Source organism: Acanthopagrus latus, chromosome 8, assembly GCF_904848185.1.
Source record: "Acanthopagrus latus isolate v.2019 chromosome 8, fAcaLat1.1, whole genome shotgun sequence".
In the NCBI taxonomy this organism is placed as follows: Eukaryota; Metazoa; Chordata; class Actinopteri; order Spariformes; family Sparidae; genus Acanthopagrus; species Acanthopagrus latus.
In genome coordinates this window covers 27,250,521-27,271,202 of record NC_051046.1, presented here as the reverse complement: position 1 = coordinate 27,271,202, position 20,682 = coordinate 27,250,521, and the positions used below count along the sequence as shown (strand labels likewise).

Sequence of the window (20,682 nt, the reverse complement as noted above, 5' to 3'; positions counted from 1 at the left end):
ATATATTCATACTGTATTATCATTACTATTGCCACCTTGTATAGATCATCATCATACAACAATGACTGTATTAAAGGACTCAACACATTAAACACAATATCAATGGGTTTTTTTTTATTAAAAATAACAATTTCATAAAAATTCAAGAATAACTTGGTTCATTGATTACAACATATATTAAACACTTTGAGGCACGTTCCCTATAATAAACAGAAAGGAGCTTCTGTTTCTGTCCTTTGGCTCTCACATGTGCAAATGCTCAGCTGTTGCATTTTACTCGAGTTGAAGCATTCTTTTTTTTCCTCCTCAACAAACATATTTATAACACATATTTACGAGGAAATTAATTTAACCATTGGAGGTTTAATCCCCTTTCCTCTGCACAATTTAGAATTCAACAGTTTTGATTATAAAGTAGTTTTGATCGTTGGCAACAGCAGCAAGAAAACTGTGATTTATGAAGTCAACGTGTAAGATTTTCTAACATGAAACATTTTCAAACATACTTCTATACGATATAAGGTTGAGCGATACTGTATCAGCATCATGTGCAAAAATCACAAAGACGGGACACAAACAGGAGTCAAGATCTTGTTACTTTTGACTGCATTGACTATACTGTATAAATAATGGATATGAGTATATACATGTCTCACTTTGGTGCCACATTTCTCTCATGAACTCAATCAGTCTTGTGTGCAGCACATTTATGATTCAGTTTGGTGGGGAGTGAATCTCTTATTTCATGATTATTCCTCTGGTGCATTGTCAGGGCTAAGTGTTATTTCCACTGGATTTTTTTATTGTTATTTTTTTTTTGTTGTTGAAGTGAATTTAGTAGGAGGAGCAGGAACCTTCATTTTTCAGTTGCGGAACTGAAAAGGACAGGCACCGCAGTGACCTGCGAGGCAACAGGCGCTGTTGTCCACTCTACTTAGACATCTCTTCTTCAAACCAGTTCAGCACAGAGTCTTTGTGCTCTTTGACCCACTCGATGTTGACTCGGGTTTGCTCTATGGCTTGTTCCACTGCCCTGGCAGCAGGACCCAGGTCGTAGTCAGTCTTAAAACGTTCCAGCTGTACACACACACACACACACACACACACACACAAAGTGGGATTAATACAATATGTTTCTATACATTGCACTTCATGAACAGTGGCGCATTAAAGTACAAAACTAGGCATTACTTGTCAACAAATCCTAAGAAAAGTCCAAAACAAACTAGTTTGTGAAATACTGCAATATTAAGTGTTAAACCCTGAACGGCAATTGTTCAATTATAGCTTATCAACTCTCATTCTGAACATCAGCGAGGAATTCTTATTTTGAGCAGTAAGTCTGCTACAGTTGCTGTATACTGTATGATGCCTACCATGATGGAATGGAAAGCGATTTGGTCTTTCTAGTTCATTCCCCATTTTTGACAACTATATGTGGGCTGAATTTTTATATAACTCACCTTTTTAGATCATATATGATATATTAATTTAATACATATATTTAATGCATAATTAAGGGCATGGTTGCTTTCTGTGGCAACTAACTGCGAGCTGTTCACTGGAAATCTGGATTTGGATTCCCAGATACTGACCTCTCAGTCGTGCTTGTCATGATTCTATGGCTTGCTGTGCGAACAAAGTACATTCTACTATCTGGGACAGGAAAAGGACACTGGACGATAATGAAGATTTAGAGTCTCTTGTGAGTGCTGTCTTAATTCAACTGAACACGAACACAGAGACACACACCGTCAGTGCTCGCTGTAGCTCACTAGCTTGTGGCAAATGTTCAGTAAGGTATTCTGGCTGGTTGGTGGGTCAGTGGTCAAACTTGCACAAGTGTGTCGACCAAACGCAAGTGATCCCACGATCAAACTCACGCGTACAACACGGCAAAAGTTCGCATCTGTTTCTTTGTGAGCACAGCTAGCTTTTTAGCCTCAGCCAGCTTGGTAGATTCCAGAGTTAGGCGGAGTCAGGCGCTGACAAAATGGCCACATCCTGAGCCACCCGATTTGAGCCTCACCCTGGCTGTTCGCCTACTCTTCCTTTTGCAGTTAATGTTATTAATCCACAGGGAAGAGTCTGCGAAAATGAACCACTTCCTCATATTTGTTTTAGGTTTGTTAAAAACCTGTTTTTTTTTCAGTCATTTATTCAAAATAAACTACAGGGTGTGTTCATGGTGTCATCCAGTGCAACACTGTGACTCATTTTTGATTCCTTTATAGGTTTTGGACAACAAGCAGGCTCTGGATACACACACACAACTTGTAAATAGGAGACACTCGTTGATAGTTTTCATCTTCCCGTGGAATTTGTGACTTGTTCTTTGAACTTGGAATAAGAAATGACTTAGTGAAAGAAAAACATGTTGTCACACTCCCAGGGAGACTTGATAGGATATCAGGGTGTAGCTAGTTACTCATCTAATATAAATCAATCGCTGGTACGTGACTGGAAAGACAAGAGTTTTCATATACGTCGGTGCTCGCTGCTTTTTGTATTTGACCCAATCAGTCATCAAGAAATTACCTCCTCCAGCTCAAATTGTTTGGAGAACCTTCTGGTCACTTCGTTGATCAGGAACGATCCACCACTGTCGGGGGAGAAAAGCAGGTAGAGCGGACAAAATATTAGAAACAGTTATCAGTTTGTCAGCAACGTGAAGTGCAGAAACTTAATAGACTGCAAAGTTTAATCAAAACCTCTCTGAAACAGATCCGACAAAAAACGAACATTGACCTTCGTAGAGGTTGAATTGATTGCGGTTGTGTTGGGCTGCACTCATTTGAGCAAAAGGAAGACCTACACAAGGACGAATTGCAAAAATCCCCGCTGATGACTTTAGATCAATCTAAGGTGTCACTGTGTGCTTGTAAAATGAATTCTTGTCTGTTATGTATATTTAAACTCTGATAGTGAATGATTTAACTTCCTGGTAACAGCAGAACAGTAGGGACTTCGTGAGTGTAAATGATAAGCGCTGATTAAATAAAAAGACCTTTGTACTTGATGACACTGCAAGACTTTTATAAGCCACTGTTTATTATAGCTGGTTCTTTTATGGCATTGCCTGTTTATTCAAGTGGCTCGACCATCGTTCAATTCATTACAAGAGGCTTCTGTAAACAGCAGCCGCCAGGCAAGATGAGCCTCTCAGAAGTCTGTGATGAGGCCTAACGTCCATAGGAGATCACTAACAACACCAGTCTTGTCTCCTGAATTGATGATAGGCAGTATTTTGGCCTCCAAGTATTTTCAGCTCATGGCCTCAAATCAGGTCATGAGACAGAGCTCTGTGTTCCGCTTAAGATGGATGGATCCGTTTGGTGGTTAAAACAGTGTGGGCCTGAATTTCTATTATTAGAAAAATGCTGAAAACTCATTTCAATGATCAACCAGGCCATTCAGCAGTAGTACCTGGGAGCACTGGGACAAGCTGAAAACACAAAACCTGAAATATTGTTACCCTATTTAGACACACATTTACACATCCCGTAAAGACTGTGAGCCATGCATCTGGCCATCATCTGACAAGTCTAACGTTTACTCTCGCTCAGTCTTTTTTTCTGAGTTTCTTTGTCATTTTACGGCAGCGTACAGCAGCTCTGGAGGGTGAGTCACCCCAAGAAGAGCCGCAGAGGACCAGGAAGGAGGCCAAAGGTGGGTTTACTGGGAAAACCACAGCCCATAAAACACAGAATCAGAGCTACGTTATGAGTTAACAGGTAGAGAATGCCACAAACAAAGCCAAATATTCAAAGGTGGGGTAGGCCAGGTCTCGTGGGACCCATAATGGTGCTAGTCTCTAGCTTTGTTTTAGCTCATTTTATTGGATTTAGCATATTGGAGCATTAGCAGCTGAAGAGCCAGATATTTCCCAGGAGTGGTTGGGGAGCAAAAACAGAGCTAAAAGACTGAATTTTGAACTTGCTTTCACCAGGCAGATGCAAATGTGACACCAAGTGAATGTTAATGTTGCTCAGCGTCCGATGGATGTGTAAATTTGCTAACACGTTAGCCATACCAACTTCACAAAGGCATAATATGACAAACGATTAACAGATTGAGTGCTTTAAAGAGCTCCACATCAGAGTTCTCACGATCTAGCTGCTGCGTTCGGCTCGGCTTCTCCACCCTGACAGACATGTGTTTTGGGGTAAACCGTGAATACTCGTAATTTTCTCCTTTGATCTGTTGGGGAAATGGCTAAATTAAAATGTTAAGCACTGACGCAAAATACTGCCTATCATCCACCTCAAACCAAAAATACTAGCAGCATGTCTTAATATAAACGTTTCAAGGTTATAGTCGTCAAGCCCGACCACACAATCTCAAACACTCGTTCGTCACTCAGAACAGGAGATGTCATCTGTAAAAATCAATATGAGATGCAGGAGACGGAGTCCAAATAGCAACCTACTCCTGACTGACGTAGTCCCAGTGCGCTCTGATAAAGTTCCACGCCAGCGCCTGCCCCGCCACGTTCCTCGCTACATCGGTAATACTGGAGGCAACATCCATGAGACGTATCTTCTCAGGGTCCAAAGTGTATTCCAGGTATCTGTAAGATAAGGAAAGCACTGACTGACTCTGCTCTGCTTGTATGGGATTCACCTTATCAGAGGTGTGTCTGTAATGTAAGAAGATACCACATAAACAGTGAAAACAAGACTAATGCGGTGCAGTGTGACGTGATGTGTCATCTCGGATCTGTTTGCTGGATTTACCTGTTGAGCAGCCAGGTTTTCCTGGTGCAAGACAAAGCTTTACGGAGGTGGTCTTTCTCTGAGGTGTCACTGGTGGTCTGATACATTTCCCAGGCAAATTCCCACTCTTTCTTCCCTCCGGCAGCCACGGCTTGGCAGTAAATCACAGATCGCAGGTTGGGGTTGATGCTGGTTGATGTTGAGTTTGCTTCCCTACAACAGGACAGTCTCATTTTCAAGTTTTCTTGGCTGTTCTGTGCTGTTGATTTGACATTTTCCTGTCCACCAGTATATTTGCAGACATTCTAAAAATCTTCTCCATCTGGTCTACTTTTGTCTATATTCTCCAACCACTGCAAACTAAGGGATTACACCTGCCGGATGTTAACAAATGGCCTTTTTGTCAGTAAGGATGTTGACACCTTTAGCACAGAATTTCTCCAATAAAGTTGAAATTTGTAAAAGCAAAAAAAAAAAAAAAAACATGGCCAGAATTTGATGGTGGCCCCATGACTATAGTGGGCAGGATAACTGCTTACTGCTGCTCTGTATACTCTTTGCTGTAGCCAGCTTTGGCTGTGGTGACAGTGGACAGCTGTGGCTCAGGGGTAGAGCCAGCACTGGTCACTGGTTCGATTCTCCTGATGTGCATGTCAAAGTGTCCTTGGGCAAGATACTGAACCCAAAACTGCTCCTGATGTGCTTGTTGGCACCTTGCGTGGCAGCCGAACAGCGCCATCAGTGTATTAATGTATGTACGAATTACTGTAAATTAATGTAAATGCGATGAGCTGCTGTTAGTTGCCTGGAGTCTGCCAAGATTGCAACCACAGATAAAAGAAAACCTTTGGATGGTCGCCTCTTTCTGTACAAAATGGTATTACAAGACTGGGCGGCCTGGGGCCAGGTGGTCTACAGACATCTTTGACATGGCGTCAACACTGTTCACGTCTTTACAGTGTGTGGAAAATGTTTAAACTAAACTTCTGGCTATATCATCCGTTAAAAACGAAACACAATCCACAGCATTATTACATTTTCAATGAAATGGCCATGGTCCTCAGGTGTCAATCTTTTCTCAGTCTTAATCCTGTTTAGTTCTGATTTTGGAGAAAACACACTGTCAAGTCAGTGTTAGCTATACGTAGCCCAATCACAATCACAAATTTGCCCGAAGAGGCTTTAGAGTCTGTGCAGCACACAGCACCCTCTATCCTGTTAATCTTGGATTAGATTCCTTGATTGGTGGATTATACACATCCACGTACAAATATGAGTAAATGCAAAAGCACTGACATCGGCATGCATGTATACACATGCATGTGTGTTGAGGTGCTGAACAGATACAGCATGCACATTTAATGAAGTGTTCGTGTCTCTCCACTTTAAAGTTGCATCAGGTAACTTTGCACATTTCTGATTACAAAAGGTCAAAGAGTAACTGTAAAGGCAGTTTGGTTTTGCCAAACACGTTGTCAGTTAGAATGAACAGGATCATTATAATTCTAATTGACACCCCATGAAGGGATTTAGGATAAGAGGTCATTTTAATGTAAAAATCCTGCTGAGTGCAGCTTTAAAGATAAGAACCAACATGTGGTAACAACAGCCACCAACAATTAACACAAAAATGGATTAAATGACACATACCTTTACTAAATCATTGCTGGAGCGTAAAGCTACAGAATATAATGAAAACTAGTACAGTGAGAACATTTATTGGAAACCATCATGTGCAAGTGAAGGAGAATTTCTGATGGTATTAAGTAGAAATATCATTATATAAATAACATATGATATAAACAGTTAATATATCTGATAAATATATACTTATCCAGTAGTGTTCGTACGGTTTTGTGTTGTTGTCGAATTTGTGATGCTGTAGGTTTGTGATGTCGAACATCCAGGCAGCATACATCCTTGAAGCCGTCTCTACGCAATCTGGGAGTCCGTTGGAACATGCGTACCATATGGCGGTGATCTGGCTGCGCCTTGGAAATGAAGCATCACAGTGTCATTTTAGATCACAAGTGCTGTACATTGAATGATATGTGATGCAAGACTTGAGAGATGCTGTTGATGAAAGATAGCGGGTGCAGCATGAGCCAAGATTATTTGGTCAAACTACTGTTTCCAAGATTAAGGCTTGACTATAGAATGGATAGCTCAAATAAAGTGTTCTGGGTGTTGTTAGCCGTTGGTATAATAACTATAAAGAGCCAGTCAGAGATCAGTTCTGGAACAGGTTGAAACTGTGATATAATGTGTGTATTGAGCTGATGAACTAAGATTAATATTTTAACCACAGAGAACAAGACAACGTCGTCCAAACCCTTAAAAGCTGTACCTTACAAATTAGCTGGACCCAATAGAAAAACAGGCTCAACAGGTATCACAAGTTCAGATAACTACCAATGAAATAAAACCTACTGAATGCTATATTACAGACAGTGAAAGGTATGAAAAGTAGCTATTGTCAAAAATATATTAAATGATGAAGGGGCAATGTAACATCTTTTAAAAAAAAAAAGAATCAACACTTTATTATCACATATTATTTAACAATATTAAAATCATACTTTTTGGATTAAACAACAAACTTTTTTTTATCATTAATTGTATCATTTATATTTCAAAGATTAACACCAAAGAGTCATTTACTCAATTCATGATTAATCATGACTGCGTCATTGCATCTTTCACCAGAAACGCAACAACCCCTGACTTCTACAAAAGTGGTTCCATATAAGCACACACGATAGTGACAGTCCACACCACACATCTGTCTATAACGGATGGTGTCAAAGCCAACAATGCAGATTCTCACATCTGGTCTGCATTGGCTCCCCTGGGCAGGGCTGTGAGTTTGTAAAAGTGTAAACATGTAAATCTGTTGAGGATAAACTGGGGAAGGATTCTGTCCTAACGATAAGATGATATCACCCCCGAGGGATCGGTAAAAGAGATCTTTCCTTACTGTGATGTGGGGTCTTTTGGGATTTCTGTGAAGCCCGTCTTGTTCTTGTAGTAGTTGTACAGATTCTCAACCTGTCTCTGGAGGTACGCCTGCAAGAGACAAGCATTACAGCAGAGTTTCAGGAGAGCACACAGCAATATAACAAGTTTACAGCACATCTGTTTATGTTCTGATGAGGGATGAACATCAACACCAGCAGGGACATCCATCTTCCCCACCCGCTACAGGTTGATTTCAGTGAGTAATGTTCAAAAGCAAGATACATGTTTCATTTCAAGTTTAAAAAAAAATACTGTGTTTTAACGACACATGCCTGCATGGGTCCAAACACCTCGGACCGGTCAAACATGAGGACAAAGTACTCAAGGTTCCTGACTGCTGACTCCCAGGGAATGTACTCTGTCTCATTCTGAAGGAAGCGGGTTGAATTCAGAGCCAGAGTCACGTCGACGAGTTTGGCTCTGAGGACAACAAAGATTGGATTTAATAAGTTCAGGCATTTAAAAAAAAAAAGAAAGAAAGAAAGAGAATGTTCATCACATTATGATTGCAGTCTTGCAACATATTTAACCTGCAGAGAATTGAAGTCTGGATCAAACTGAATCCCAGTCATTACCTTGCCAAGTTGAATGCATCATCAATGAGCTGCCCTCTGTTCATCAGGGGGATCCTCTACAAAACAAGAGGAAGGCGAGGGACAGATGTCACAGATGTTTCAGTTTACAAAGATCCAAAATATGAAGACACGTATTCAACACTCCAGCAATACAGGGGAGCTGTTCGTGTTTATGAATCCAAATGTGAGTGATTGCGTAATGGAAGAAGATCAAGTTATGTCAAATGTAACCGGAGCATTTCAAAACTAAAATGCGGTTAAAGCCATTGAATTCAGAGTCTGATTCATCTCATTTGTCATGCAGCTCCTCTGTCAGTCCTCGTACTAATTTGATCTAGTTAAGAAATGTATTTTTTTTAAAACAGAGAGACACACTCTTAATGTTTATTTACTTCATCTGATCGAAATTGTTAATGTTTGTTATGTCTCTTGTATTGAGTTTCTTGGGTCAAGTCCAGCTTTAAAGGTGCAACACATAAGAACTGGCCACTTGTTGAATTGATACTCACGTAAAATGCATAGCAGCTTATAGTCAATTATAGTGCTGTTAGCTAGATAGCCGTGCAGCTAGCGGTGAGGGCTGGCAGCTTAAAGCACCAGGCAAGTGTTGGTGTTTACACCGCTAGCACGGGAGCTTTGAACCCTAATGGGCCAGGGCTAGCTGGTTAGCGTGCTAAACATTGCAACACAATAAACAGACACAATACTGTCAATACTCTTATTCCTCCACATTCTGTTGTAAATTTTCATGAATTTACTTTTTACGTCTTGAATGTTTTCAGCCAATATTTTTTTATGCTGCACCTTCAAGCGATCTGGTTTTCCTTTATCAACGTTCTACGCACAATAAAGTTCACATTGTAGTAAAAAGCAGCTTGTGAAATGTCCTCCCTGATTTAGCCGAATGAACAATGTACAGATGGAGGTTGGTTTCTGCACAGATCTGTGATTTGCCAACACATTGCTTGACTTGGTACTCACAGATTGGTCCGTCTCCATCTGACTCAGGAGGCGTCCCCAGTTCTCGAGGTTGTAATTGACCCTGTAGTATCCAGTGCAGTTGATGTTTGCCAGGAACCACTCTCCTTTCTTAGAAACAAAGTCATTTGTCTGCACTTTAAGGCAAAGAAATTGTCAAAAATTAGTTTTACTTTACTGACTAAAAATCACAAAAAACGAATGAAACAGTTATAAAGACGAGTGAAAAACAGTGTGAAGAAAGGTTAATCTTGTGTATCTGATCGTGGTCTGTCTCATCAAACTTCCTAATGCCTTCAATCAAAAGCCATTACACAGCTGCTTTAGGATGTCCGAAAATCAAGTTCGGTTGAGGTTCTCTACCTAGTCCTTTGTAAGCTTGATGAAACAGAGCAGGTATAAGGCGAACTAGGTGACTGTTTGTCCGATATGAAACCAAAGCTGAGAAACAAGTTGTTTAGTCCAAAGGTCTGTGTTGTATATTGTGTCACCTGAGTTTTTTTCCAAGAGGTAATACTCAGGTTCCGATATATTTGTCTTGTATCTGATCGGGACCTGCCACAAAAGACTAAACAAACAGAAACAGACAAAGAAGCAGGTGTAAGTGCAGGTTATGATACAGCCACAATGCTGATGATCTGGGAAATGATAACTGAGCCCTATACAATGTGGAGTAAAGAGTCAAAACAACACAGTGATCTGTACATAGAGCGTGAAATCTTATCTGGATACAGCCAAAGACGCTTCGAACCATGTCAGGTTGGGTAATAGTGCAATTCACCATGGCGGTGTAGTGAAGCACATAGTTACAAAACACTGCTTCAAAACACTCAACATGGCCAGAGGTACTAATCCAGTGTAATCAGCTGCAGTGATGTCATGCCGGCCTGACAGAAAGAATTGCTCAACAAGAAGGGATTGTCAACACTGACTGTATTCTGCCCACAGATACAGATAGAAGAAACATTATCAAGTGCTCTGTACGTGTTACGTTTAATAGCAGGGTATTGTAGACCTCCATATGGATATCTTCAACAGTATTGGTGCTTTCACAAAGTATGAATACAATGTTTTTTTTCCCATAATCATCAGAAGATGTAGATATACTGGCCAAGTGAGTCAAGACAAGGATTAGAAAAAAGTTTAGAAAATGACCCCTCCTTACTGTAATGCAGCATTTAAAACAGAAGACAACGCATGATGTATTAACATACTGTATAACCATTTCCTAAATCTAAGGTGATTTATAGTCTCATATCACGAAAATGATTTGATATCAATATATATTATTTGTATGTGTGTTTCCCCATAAATATATTGCTGGGGACAAAATATGACATTAATCCCATTGTTAACATTACTGCTAAAGATGTACATGCGGATGCTGCAGGACAGTATGAGAAGAAAATAATGCGTTTTTTGAACCTTGAAGAAATGTAAACATTTTCCAGTCGGCAGCCAATAATAAATGTATGAACCTGTAAACGAGCAAAGTTTGGGGCCATTAACCAAACTGAAAACTGTTCAGTATCCATTCAGCACGTACCTAGATTCAGAGGAGTCGTTGAACAGGAAGTGGCTCTGGGTGATTTCACCATTGTTAGTGTTGATGGTGACAACTGGATAACCAATTTGTTTTGTCCAGGAGTCCATCACCTCGGCAACCTTGGTGTAACCATTATCGTCGTCCACGGCCTGCAAGCGTGGCACAGGTCAGCTCATATTTTAGAATGGATAATACCATGACCTACCATGATGAGATACTGATAACACACAATCTCAAAGCTGGTTAAAAAAAAAAAATCTTAGACTTTACCTTCTGAACGTATTTCCAGAGGTCGCTCGGTTCAGTGTTTTGAAACATGAAGTCTGACAGGTACCTCTGACACACAGAAACAGAGAGAGAGAGGTTATAGTTGACACACTGGACCTTCAAAATGATTTTGCACGTATGCTGAGTGCTGCATTAAAATATTAAAAAGAAAAAAAAAAGGTTGTAATGTGTCTGGCCAGTCACATCGCAAGCGGAGTGTTCCTCTTTCCTGCATTCTCCTCCAGAGATCCTGACATTATCATCTTTCAGTAAACTCTCCACTTCACCCTCCTAGGAAAATGACAGCCCTAATTATTTTGCTTGAGGAAATGGAAACTACAAGTGACCATAAATTTTCGATTGTGAACCTGTTTTTTTTTTTTTTTTTTTTTCCCCCCCCAACAAAATAGACCACTACCAGATGTTGGAATGTGAGACTTGAGAGCTGCAGTGACGGTGTTATTGTCAACAAATTAGATTTGGATACATGATGGAAATTGTGTTTTACTGCCGTTTAAATAAACATCAGCATGACCGCTGAGTTGTGTTGGATCACTAGCTGAATTGAATGTTTCTAACTACAATATGTATGTTGCTTCATAGATATATTGATGCGGACAAAATATGACCACTCTGAGCATCGCAATACATTCCACCACCACCACTACAGCTTACGACATGGCCGTGAAGTTCAGTCAACGTCCCTCTAAGGCTGCATTCAGATGGAACGCATTTCCACTGACTTGGCGAAGTCAGTGGAAAGATGCAAGTGAAATGAATTATCGCAAATTCAGCCCAGTCCAGCGTGAGTTCTGCCTGACCGCGCGCAACCAAGCCAAAACCACACACACACCGAAACAGGCGGCGCTAGTGTCTTCATGACGCAGGGACTACTCTGCTGGTAAACTGGCAGGCTCACAGCAGAAACGCTGGAGAGAGTCAGTCAGTCAACAGGACAGTCAGTGCTGGTGAACAATAACAGCTCTTTCTTTCCTCCTCAGTTATGGCACTAAGCTCACGTAGTTTGATCGAAAATGTTTTTTTTTTGTCGCATCAATTCCTGCATTGCATCTGCCTACAAACTGACACAGGGATCGAAGTGAATGGTCCACTTTGGAGTCTTTGTTTCCTGAAAAGTTATCACTGTTGATACAGCTTCCTCTTGGAGAACCAAGCCGTGAACATTTGAAATTGTCACATTTTTTTCGACAACAAAAACTGAGCATCATGAACACCATGATGGTAGGACTACTTGGTACTCCACGGCTGTGTAGTAGATATAACTACTGCACCAAATCGAAGTAAAACTTGTTCGTACCACGATGAAAAACAAACCCAAATCACTGTTGCATGATCTGCTACCGTTAAAAGTCGACTGTAATTTTTCTTTTTTCCTTCAGCAATCGCTTCTGCAACATAGATAGAAACAATATAATTCAGGCACTAAATATATTATTTACAAAACACGAAATCTTTTGCAAACCCTTCATACAACATGTCCGTTTTCATAGAGGACTTTCTACAACCTAAAAGCATGAAACACCATTTCAGAACTCTGAATCAAGCTGTTTGGACAGGCGACTCTAATCGTCTGAACAGCAGTGTGTGTACAAAAATCCCTTTTCTCAGAACAAATCAATGGAGCGTCTTTGGCCCAGCAAAGACTCATAATACCACATGTTCAGAAGAACCTGTGGCTACATGATATTGTGCCTCAATAACACCACCACCACAAAACAGTGCTTATTTATCCATCTGAAAGAAGTTCTTTACTGTGTTGGTTGAATGTAGTTTAGTTTTTGGTGTTGACGAAAGTAAACCAGGGATACAAAGTATTAAAAGAGATTTATGTGATTTTGCAGGCATTTCGTTTTCATTTTTCAAACCCTCAATTAAGGACCTAAATTGAAAAAACTTTGCTGTGCCAGCTTGCTTTCCCACCCATGTTGTAAGTCACATCATGTGAGGAGGCGCAAAGTTCTAAAAAGGAATTATCTTTAAGTTTAGACTGTAGAGTTTAAACTTGAGTGTTGAGGGCTTAAAAATGTCATGTCACCTTTGTTCATGAATCTCAGTGGCGGTGTGCCAGACGCATTTATGAGGATTAAAGGAACAATTTGTTAAAAAAAAAAAAAAACTGAAAATGTAGTTATTTTCAGCTCAGTATTGATGGAAGACTGTGTGAACTGTCATAGTAAAACATCATTGTAGCAATCTCCTAAACACCTGAGGACATATGGGGATGTAATGTGACAGATAAAAAAAATAATAAAATGGCCCCATGCCGCTCGTATCTGGCTTTTTAAATCCAAAATCATCACTGTATTAGCAGCACGTACCATATCAGCAATGGGTGCACAAGCTCAACCAAGCACTGAGGGTGTAAATAACATATCTTTATATACTTCAAACTGTATGGAGCCATTTTCTTTCTCATTATACCCCATCTGCTCAGCTATGTTGGAGAATGCTGCACCTCTCTTCTGCTGCGAAGCTCAAGAAATGTCTTGTGGACTATGAAATTTTAGGTGAGCAGGTACAACGGCTGGTTCTCTGTTTCCCAGTGAGGTGTTTAAAGCGCCCTGTCAGCCCATCTGAATGAGGTTTAAAGTGTTTCGCTTACTTTAATCCCTTTTTGGAAAGTCGTTTCTCCCACCATGTCTGCCAGCATTCTCAGCACTGCCGCCCCCTACAGAGTGAACACCAAATCCATTTGTATGTTAATTTCCATAGCAGTCAGATAAAGCTGAAAATGAAACAAACAGTATACTGTGTGTGCTTCCATCTGACTCTTTGACTCTTTACCTTACAGTAAGTTATAACATCAAACATCTGAAGGATCTCAAGAGTCGTCTGGACATCTTTCGCAGGAGGGCTGAGAGGATGGGATGAGACCAGAGAATCTTGCTCAAACGCTGAGTGGAGGTTAAATAAGACAGACAGTTCTTTCTGAGGAAAACAAATACAGACAAGCCAGGTTACATGTTTGCACCAAGCTTTCCCTTCGTGTGTGCCTTCACAAAGCTTTGCTTCGGAACAGAAACGAGAAAACTAGGAGAGCATTTGTAACTATTCAACCTGAACTTACAATTTTAAAAGTCGGCTCGACTTCGTCTGCTGCCAAGAATGACATGTAGGTGGCAAAGGCCTCATTCAGCCAGATGTTGTTCCACCAGTTCATTGTCACCAGATTTCCAAACCACTGTCGACAAAAACAGAAAATGTGGATAGCTGAGGCAACAGCGTCCTGCCGTACTCCATCTTTAATTCAGATCTCCTATTTTTTTTTACATTTTTTTATCCAGGCTAACACACAAAGATTCTGTTGTGCTCTAACCTGGTGTGCCAGTTCATGCGCAATGATCGTGACGATCTGTTCCTTGTGCAGCAGTGAGGACACATTTTCTTCAAAGAGCAGGTTTCCCTCTTGGTACGTGATCAGTCCCCAGTTTTCCATTGCTGCTACTTCTAAGTCTGGCAAGGCAATTTGATCTGGAGGAATCGCATAGATATGAACAATGATCAGATTAGCAACATGAAATAGTTCAGCCAGTACTCTGTAATATTATCCGAGAGCATCCAGTTGGTTTTCCTCGTAAGAGCAGTGCTGCTCTGGAAGTAGAACTAATCTCACCGGACTTAAAAAAAAAAAATACTGTTAGTTTGTGAGTGATTGAATTGTTGAAACCAGAGCATGTGCCAATCTATTAGGGAAATTAGCACGGTATTTTGAATGTTGAACTATTGCTTTTTGTTGTTGCTGTTTCAGATTTTTGTGACAATGACTCTTTTTACCTCCATCAACTCATCAATCCCGTCATTTCAGGACCAAGTCTTACCGAGCGTATTCTGTTGGTAACTGATTTCAAATAACTTCTCATAGAACTCAAGAAGTCTCCCAGTGACGTTGGCTGCATACTGAGTATGACCTGCTGCCGTGGCCTCAGGACGAGCATACGTCTGTGTGAGGAAAGCGCAGAGATCAGACGAAGCAAAGCAGACACTGTGTCGTAGTTCTGTTAAAGGAACAGTTCACCCAAACATGAAATCAGGTTAAATACCTGGAAAAAAAAAAAGAACAGCTGTGGAAACATCTTTTATAAAATTGCTAAAATAATAGTCACACTAGCCAAGGGCAACACCATGCCGAAAGCAATCACATCACATTCATCGTGAATGAACTGAAGAACACATACTTTGATTTCCACGATTTTATATTCGGTGTTGAATGATGTGAAATCAGAAACGGTGAAGGCAAACAAGTACGTGGACATCTTCTTTGTGGGAAAAAACTCAGTCACTTCCCATTCATCGTCTATAGTTTGGGAGCCTGAGAGAGGAAACAAAGCAGACCCGTATGAGGAAAGACAAGTTTTATTCAGTCATTATTCGTTATCTTTTATTGCCATGCGGTCAGAAGCCCAGTACACATATACACCTGTTGCATGTGAGTACGCTTTTTAAAAGCAGGGGCTATAATAACAGCTTGTTTTTTTTTTGTTTTTTTTTTACCTTTCTTTGCCCCGTTTCCCAGAACTGTTGCGCCTTTCCTGTGGACGATGCTCACATGAAACACAGCCTTCATGTCCGGCTCATCGAAACAAGGAAACACTCTCCTGGCGCTTGTCGGTTCCAAATTGGTGGCGGCAAGAAATCTATGAATACAGATGAAGACAGTCATGAATACAGATGAAGACAGTCATCCTTTCCTTGTCAGGCTTATGCTGAAGGAACACTAAGAAATAGGAATTAATATGGATATCATTAAGGACTGATGACAACTTGAGATTTTTACATTCAGAAGCAAGGACTTCAATGGATGACCACTGTGCTTTTGTGTCTTTTTCAATATTACAAGAGACTTTGTAGACATTTTGTCACTGAGCAGCATGTTAATGACCTTTCGCCCAGTAATTTGAACAAGTATAAAACAATGCGACAACAGCAGGGAGAGTGCAGGAGTGAGAGATTTGATTTTTCCCGAGGGTTTGACAGAGGATAACTACACCGACAAAGCCATTAGCACAGTGTGGGTATCAGCACATTTCTCCAATCAGTGATTTCTTACTGTGTTTGGGGTCATTTTACCCCCTGGGCCTGTCATGCTAAACTGAACAATTGTAGCAAAGACAAGCGCCTACCACCATGAACCAGTCTGATTTCTCAGAATACAACTGGACTTTTTTTTTTTTCGTCTAGAATACTACAGTCCATAAGCAGATAAACGAACAACCACCTCACGCACCTCGTTTTTCAAATGAGATTTGTTCCGACACCAGTCCAGATGTGCTTGCATGCTGATCCCTTTTGATCTCACTTGGTTTGTTTTCTGTGTCAGCATTTCAAAAGTCCTTGTGATTTGGCCAAGCTCGATTTCTCAAAAGACAAAAGTCTAAGGCGGGACTCACTGCTCAACAATAAGTGTTTACATCTCTTAGTCACTTCTATGTAAACTGAATACTTTATCTGATATAACTTTAACATCAAAATGAATGTTCTGACAGCATTACTTCAGTACAGGTTTTTCTCTTCAATGTCGTATCCAGTTAAAACATACAGATAAACTTTTTCGGATAAGTTAACTAATTATTTCTCCTTTTTTTTTCTCCAGTTTTCTGTGGCAGTTCCGTTGTGTTTAGGCAACAAAGATACTTGGTTATGTTAACTAAAACATTTTGACTTGGGTTAAAATAGACCCTATTTCAGCATTAACCACGTGCCAGAGAAAGGATAACTTCTACCATGTGCATATTTTTCTCATCTTTTTCCCCGAGCAGCAGAACTACGACATTACAAAAAAAAAAAAAAAATCATTGGTCGGTTGAAATGTTGGTCCTGGAGCGACATGAATGATGATGTTCCAGGTACGACGCCGACACTGCGATATCAGACCTTGTGTGATTTTAGGCTGATTTTATTTGAAGCGCAGTGCATTTTTAACATTTGTCAGCATAATCTAGCTGCTTGTTACACCACCATGTCTCAATGTTTCTCTTTATACATACACTGAATACAGAATATATGACTTCTGGGTGTCAAACAACTCTTCTATGGAGCTGTTTAAAGGCACTGGAACAAAAGTAATGTAACAAGCGCTGTAACTTAGTACTTTTGCTGATGAGTAATATCAAAATATCAAATTGAATCGAAAAACAAAACACGAATAAGGATTATTCATAAAACAGAATGTTTGTGTATGTGACAAAAATACTTCATTCTTTTTTTTTTTTTTACTTGAGTGGACCCACAAGATGTTCTTTCGTTTTCTATGAAACAGTTTCAACTTGACTCGACCGTGACGGAGAGCGCTAAAAGTGGATAAGTTTGAGCCTTTTCAATAAATTTTGTAAAAGCTTCAGTGTAAAATTGTAGAAATTTCTACTTATGCATTCTGATAGTTTCCCCGGGGAAATCCTGACAGGATCGTAAGCCTTTTGAGGAACTCCCCTTCATACCCAGTCATGAGACTATTACCTGTTAGCAATGAACCTGTTTACCTGCCGAATGTACCTAACAGGTGTTTTTGGAGTGTTCCACAACTCTGACAGACTTTAGTTGTCTCTGTCCAACTTGTTGGAAACGTGTTACAAATTCAGTATAAGTGGCCATTTAAAATATGAAATATATTCTCTTTGTGCCGTCATCAATTGTTTAGCCAGTAGTTTCATTTGTTTTACACGGCATCTCAACTTTTTCCCAAACGGAGTTGTACACACAAAAATGTATGCCTCCAGAATACTTTGAAAGATGCTACGATCGCAAATTCAAAACACAGAAAGATTGAACTTGTAATATGTTTTCCTTACCTCTGTCTTTCTCTGTCATCTTCAGGAGCTGGCTCTCCTTCTTGATATGTGCTTACGAACAGCGCCTCAAGATTTTCGGATATTTCTCCGGTGAAAGACAGAGTGAGGCTGTAGTTTTCCCCATCCTCCAGTGCTTTACCCAAGGGCATCTCGAGGAAGTCAGTGTGGTCATTGTGGTGTATAATCTTCAAAACCTTTATTATCTCTCTGGTTTTAGTGTTCATCAGCAATCCGCCAGAAACCTCCAGGTCCTTGCTCTGGAGGTAGACGGCGTTAGTCCTCTTGACACAATGAAAGTAAACGGTGGAGTTTCCGGTGAAGAGCAAGCTTTGGTTGTTCATGCTGCCATTTATCCCCTCGGGGACTTGGATGTAGAGGAAAGGCTGAATGGAGATCTCGTAGCTGTCAGGAATGAGGTTCCTCGGCAGCCGCATGACAGGCGGAGGTGCCGGGGTGGTCGGCGCCCAGGTCGGACGGGCCGTCATGTTCAGGTTAGAGGTCTGAACTTCGAACAGAATGGTCATGGTGATAATGCCGGCAATAGCAGAGACTGTCAGGACGACAAAGGCAATGGCGACAGCCTTGGATGTGAAGGCCTTCTTGGGCATGGTGGCTGCTTCCTGCGGTCAGTTTTGAAGTTCTCCCGTTGCTAGACTGAAAAAAGTCTGATGAGTCCTTGAGCTTGTATGCCTCTGGACTGCAAGGACCGATCTGTTCACGTGAAAGTAACCTCCCTCCCATAAACAGGGCTTGGCCTTAGCAATTAAGGGTCTGTGCTGGGATTAAGCATTAACTCGGGCATTGTCTAAAGAGCAAAGAGTAAGTTATGATCGTAAAGACCTGATTTTCATTGGCCTTGTATAAATAATCAGATAGCGCTCTCAAACATCTGGAGGTGATTACTGTGGGACTTGCCACTAATGCAGAGTTAGGTAAACCTCAAGAAACACTTCATCCTCGCACAGCACTGTCCAACCCACCACACACACACACACACACACACACACACATACACACACACACTCCCTCACATTCCCTTTCTCTGAACATAGCACACACTTTCCGAACCCTCATAATCACGTGCCTAACTGTGACAAAAGAGCTGGTGAGGAAAATCCTTTAGCAGGAGAACATCAGCATCATCTCTTCTGATCAAAGGTGTCCAGGGTGACATTTCCTCCATCTAACGCAGTCCACGGCTAGGTGAAACTTCATCGAAAGGGAGTCAGATGGTACATGTCAACACAGATCCCCGTGCGAGTGAGAACCACCCAACAAATGAGAAGCATGTGAAGGGAGGAGTGTGGAGTGGGCTGGATAAGGGGGATGGGGGGGGATGGAGCAGGAGATGAGAACAGAGTGATTTGGGAAATCACTGACTTGCTGGGAAAGCCCCAACCTCAGGGTATCACGACCACCATGACCAGCGCACATACATTCCTCGCCCCAGGAGAGGAAACACAAGGGAGACAAATGAGAACAGAGCAGAGCTGGGCGCAGCACCGCACATCTGTACCGGGAACAGATGTTACTGTGTCGGGGTCAGGCACCGACCCAGGCCAAACTGAAACGCTGCGATGGCACAAGACTGGAGGCAAATCACTGTCGCAGAGAGGCCAGCTCCAGGTGGAGGGGAGGTCAGGCCAGGCCGCGTTCCTGTTTTGCATCATACACGATCTCTGATAAATGAGCTGTTGGTGACGTACCGACTTTTTGGCTTTGTGCATTTGAAAAACAAAAACAAAAAAAACTTTATAGTAAATTCCACTTGTTTCCTCGCAGGGTTAACGTGCGTAGCAAAGCAAATAAACCCCCCAGAAACAACTCCCTGGTGCTCGCCTAAAACTATGTACTATTGGACAAAATGTTTTAATGCCAACAAAGTAATGATAGACCAGATGTTACGACATCTGTCTAAATATCCAGACACGTGTGTTGTTTCTTAGAAAGCAGGATGTAAGCTCTGGGATCTGATTGACACACACACACACACACACACACTCACACGTAAAGAAAAAGTTACATGCATGAAGATTCCGTCATCGTCATCATCTCCTCCCTCCATGCTGATGGAAAGTCAGGTGAAGTTTCCCAGTCCACAAAACACTTCTGGAGTTGTACAGCAAAGTGTTGAAGCAGCTGGAAGACTGAAAAACTGAGAAAAACATACAACTGATCTGCACAGACACTCAGGTATTATACAAGTCTCCGGAAGCCCCGAGATCCCAGATTGATTTGAAAAAATATTATTTACACCCTGAAGCTGTGAAGCTAAAAGCCTTAGCGAGCACCCTGTCTGAAGTGGGTGCACAAGCTCGACCACATGTTGAGGGTGTAAAAAGCGTCTTTTCAAATCTTTTGGGAGTACAGCTTTTGCACACCTGTGGATCGGCGGGTGCGTAGGACTTATAAATGCTTGGACTGAGCGAAAAATCTAATCAAATCCGGCAAAATTTTTCACTGAATACTTCATTCATTCATTCATTCATTCATTCATTCATTCATACTTCAGTATTGTGGGGATGACTACTGGTACTGTGAGACAACACTAACACAATGAGATCTTTGTGAATTAATCATCAAAAATGTGGATATATAGACCAACTGGGGTAAAGGCAGCCTAAAACCAGGAGAAGACTACAGTTATGCCGTATCACAGTATAACGATATCAACATTTATAAGATCATATATACTCTCATATGATAACAACATAATATTGATATATTGCCCAACCCACACCCACACAGACACGTACACATGCAGACACACGAAGAGA

At 41.0% G+C, this 20,682-nt stretch overlaps 1 protein-coding gene across 1 annotated transcript; it reads right to left on the bottom strand.

Annotated features, from left to right (window-relative positions):
- Window positions 1–99: 99 nt before the first annotated feature.
- Window positions 100–18,623, bottom strand: anpepa (alanyl (membrane) aminopeptidase a). Its single transcript, XM_037106354.1, has 20 exons — window positions 17,906–18,623; window positions 15,612–15,754; window positions 15,296–15,429; window positions 14,939–15,059; window positions 14,437–14,591; window positions 14,188–14,301; window positions 13,905–14,048; window positions 13,723–13,788; window positions 11,103–11,168; window positions 10,833–10,981; window positions 9,778–9,854; window positions 9,290–9,423; window positions 8,309–8,364; window positions 8,006–8,153; window positions 7,693–7,781; window positions 6,566–6,706; window positions 4,737–4,928; window positions 4,430–4,570; window positions 2,539–2,602; window positions 100–1,077 (listed from the first exon to the last, which is right to left on the bottom strand). Exons 1-20 carry the CDS (start codon window positions 18,511–18,513, stop codon window positions 931–933), a joined length of 2,889 nt encoding a protein of 962 aa, XP_036962249.1. The 5' UTR covers window positions 18,514–18,623; the 3' UTR covers window positions 100–930.
- Between the last annotated feature and the right edge of the window lie 2,059 nt (window positions 18,624–20,682).

Bases quoted from the DNA above. Each gene is read 5' to 3' on its own strand.
- anpepa (XM_037106354.1), bottom strand. From the start codon at position 18,513: ATGCCCAAGAAGGCCTTCACATCCAAGGCTGTCGCCATTGCCTTTGTC. The intron at 9,424-9,777 runs GTGACACAATAT...TTTGCCTTAAAG, and splicing joins CCTCTTGGAAAAAAACTCAG to TGCAGACAAATGACTTTGTT. The intron at 8,154-8,308 runs GTAATGACTGGG...TGTTGTCCTCAG, and splicing joins GATGCATTCAACTTGGCAAG to AGCCAAACTCGTCGACGTGA.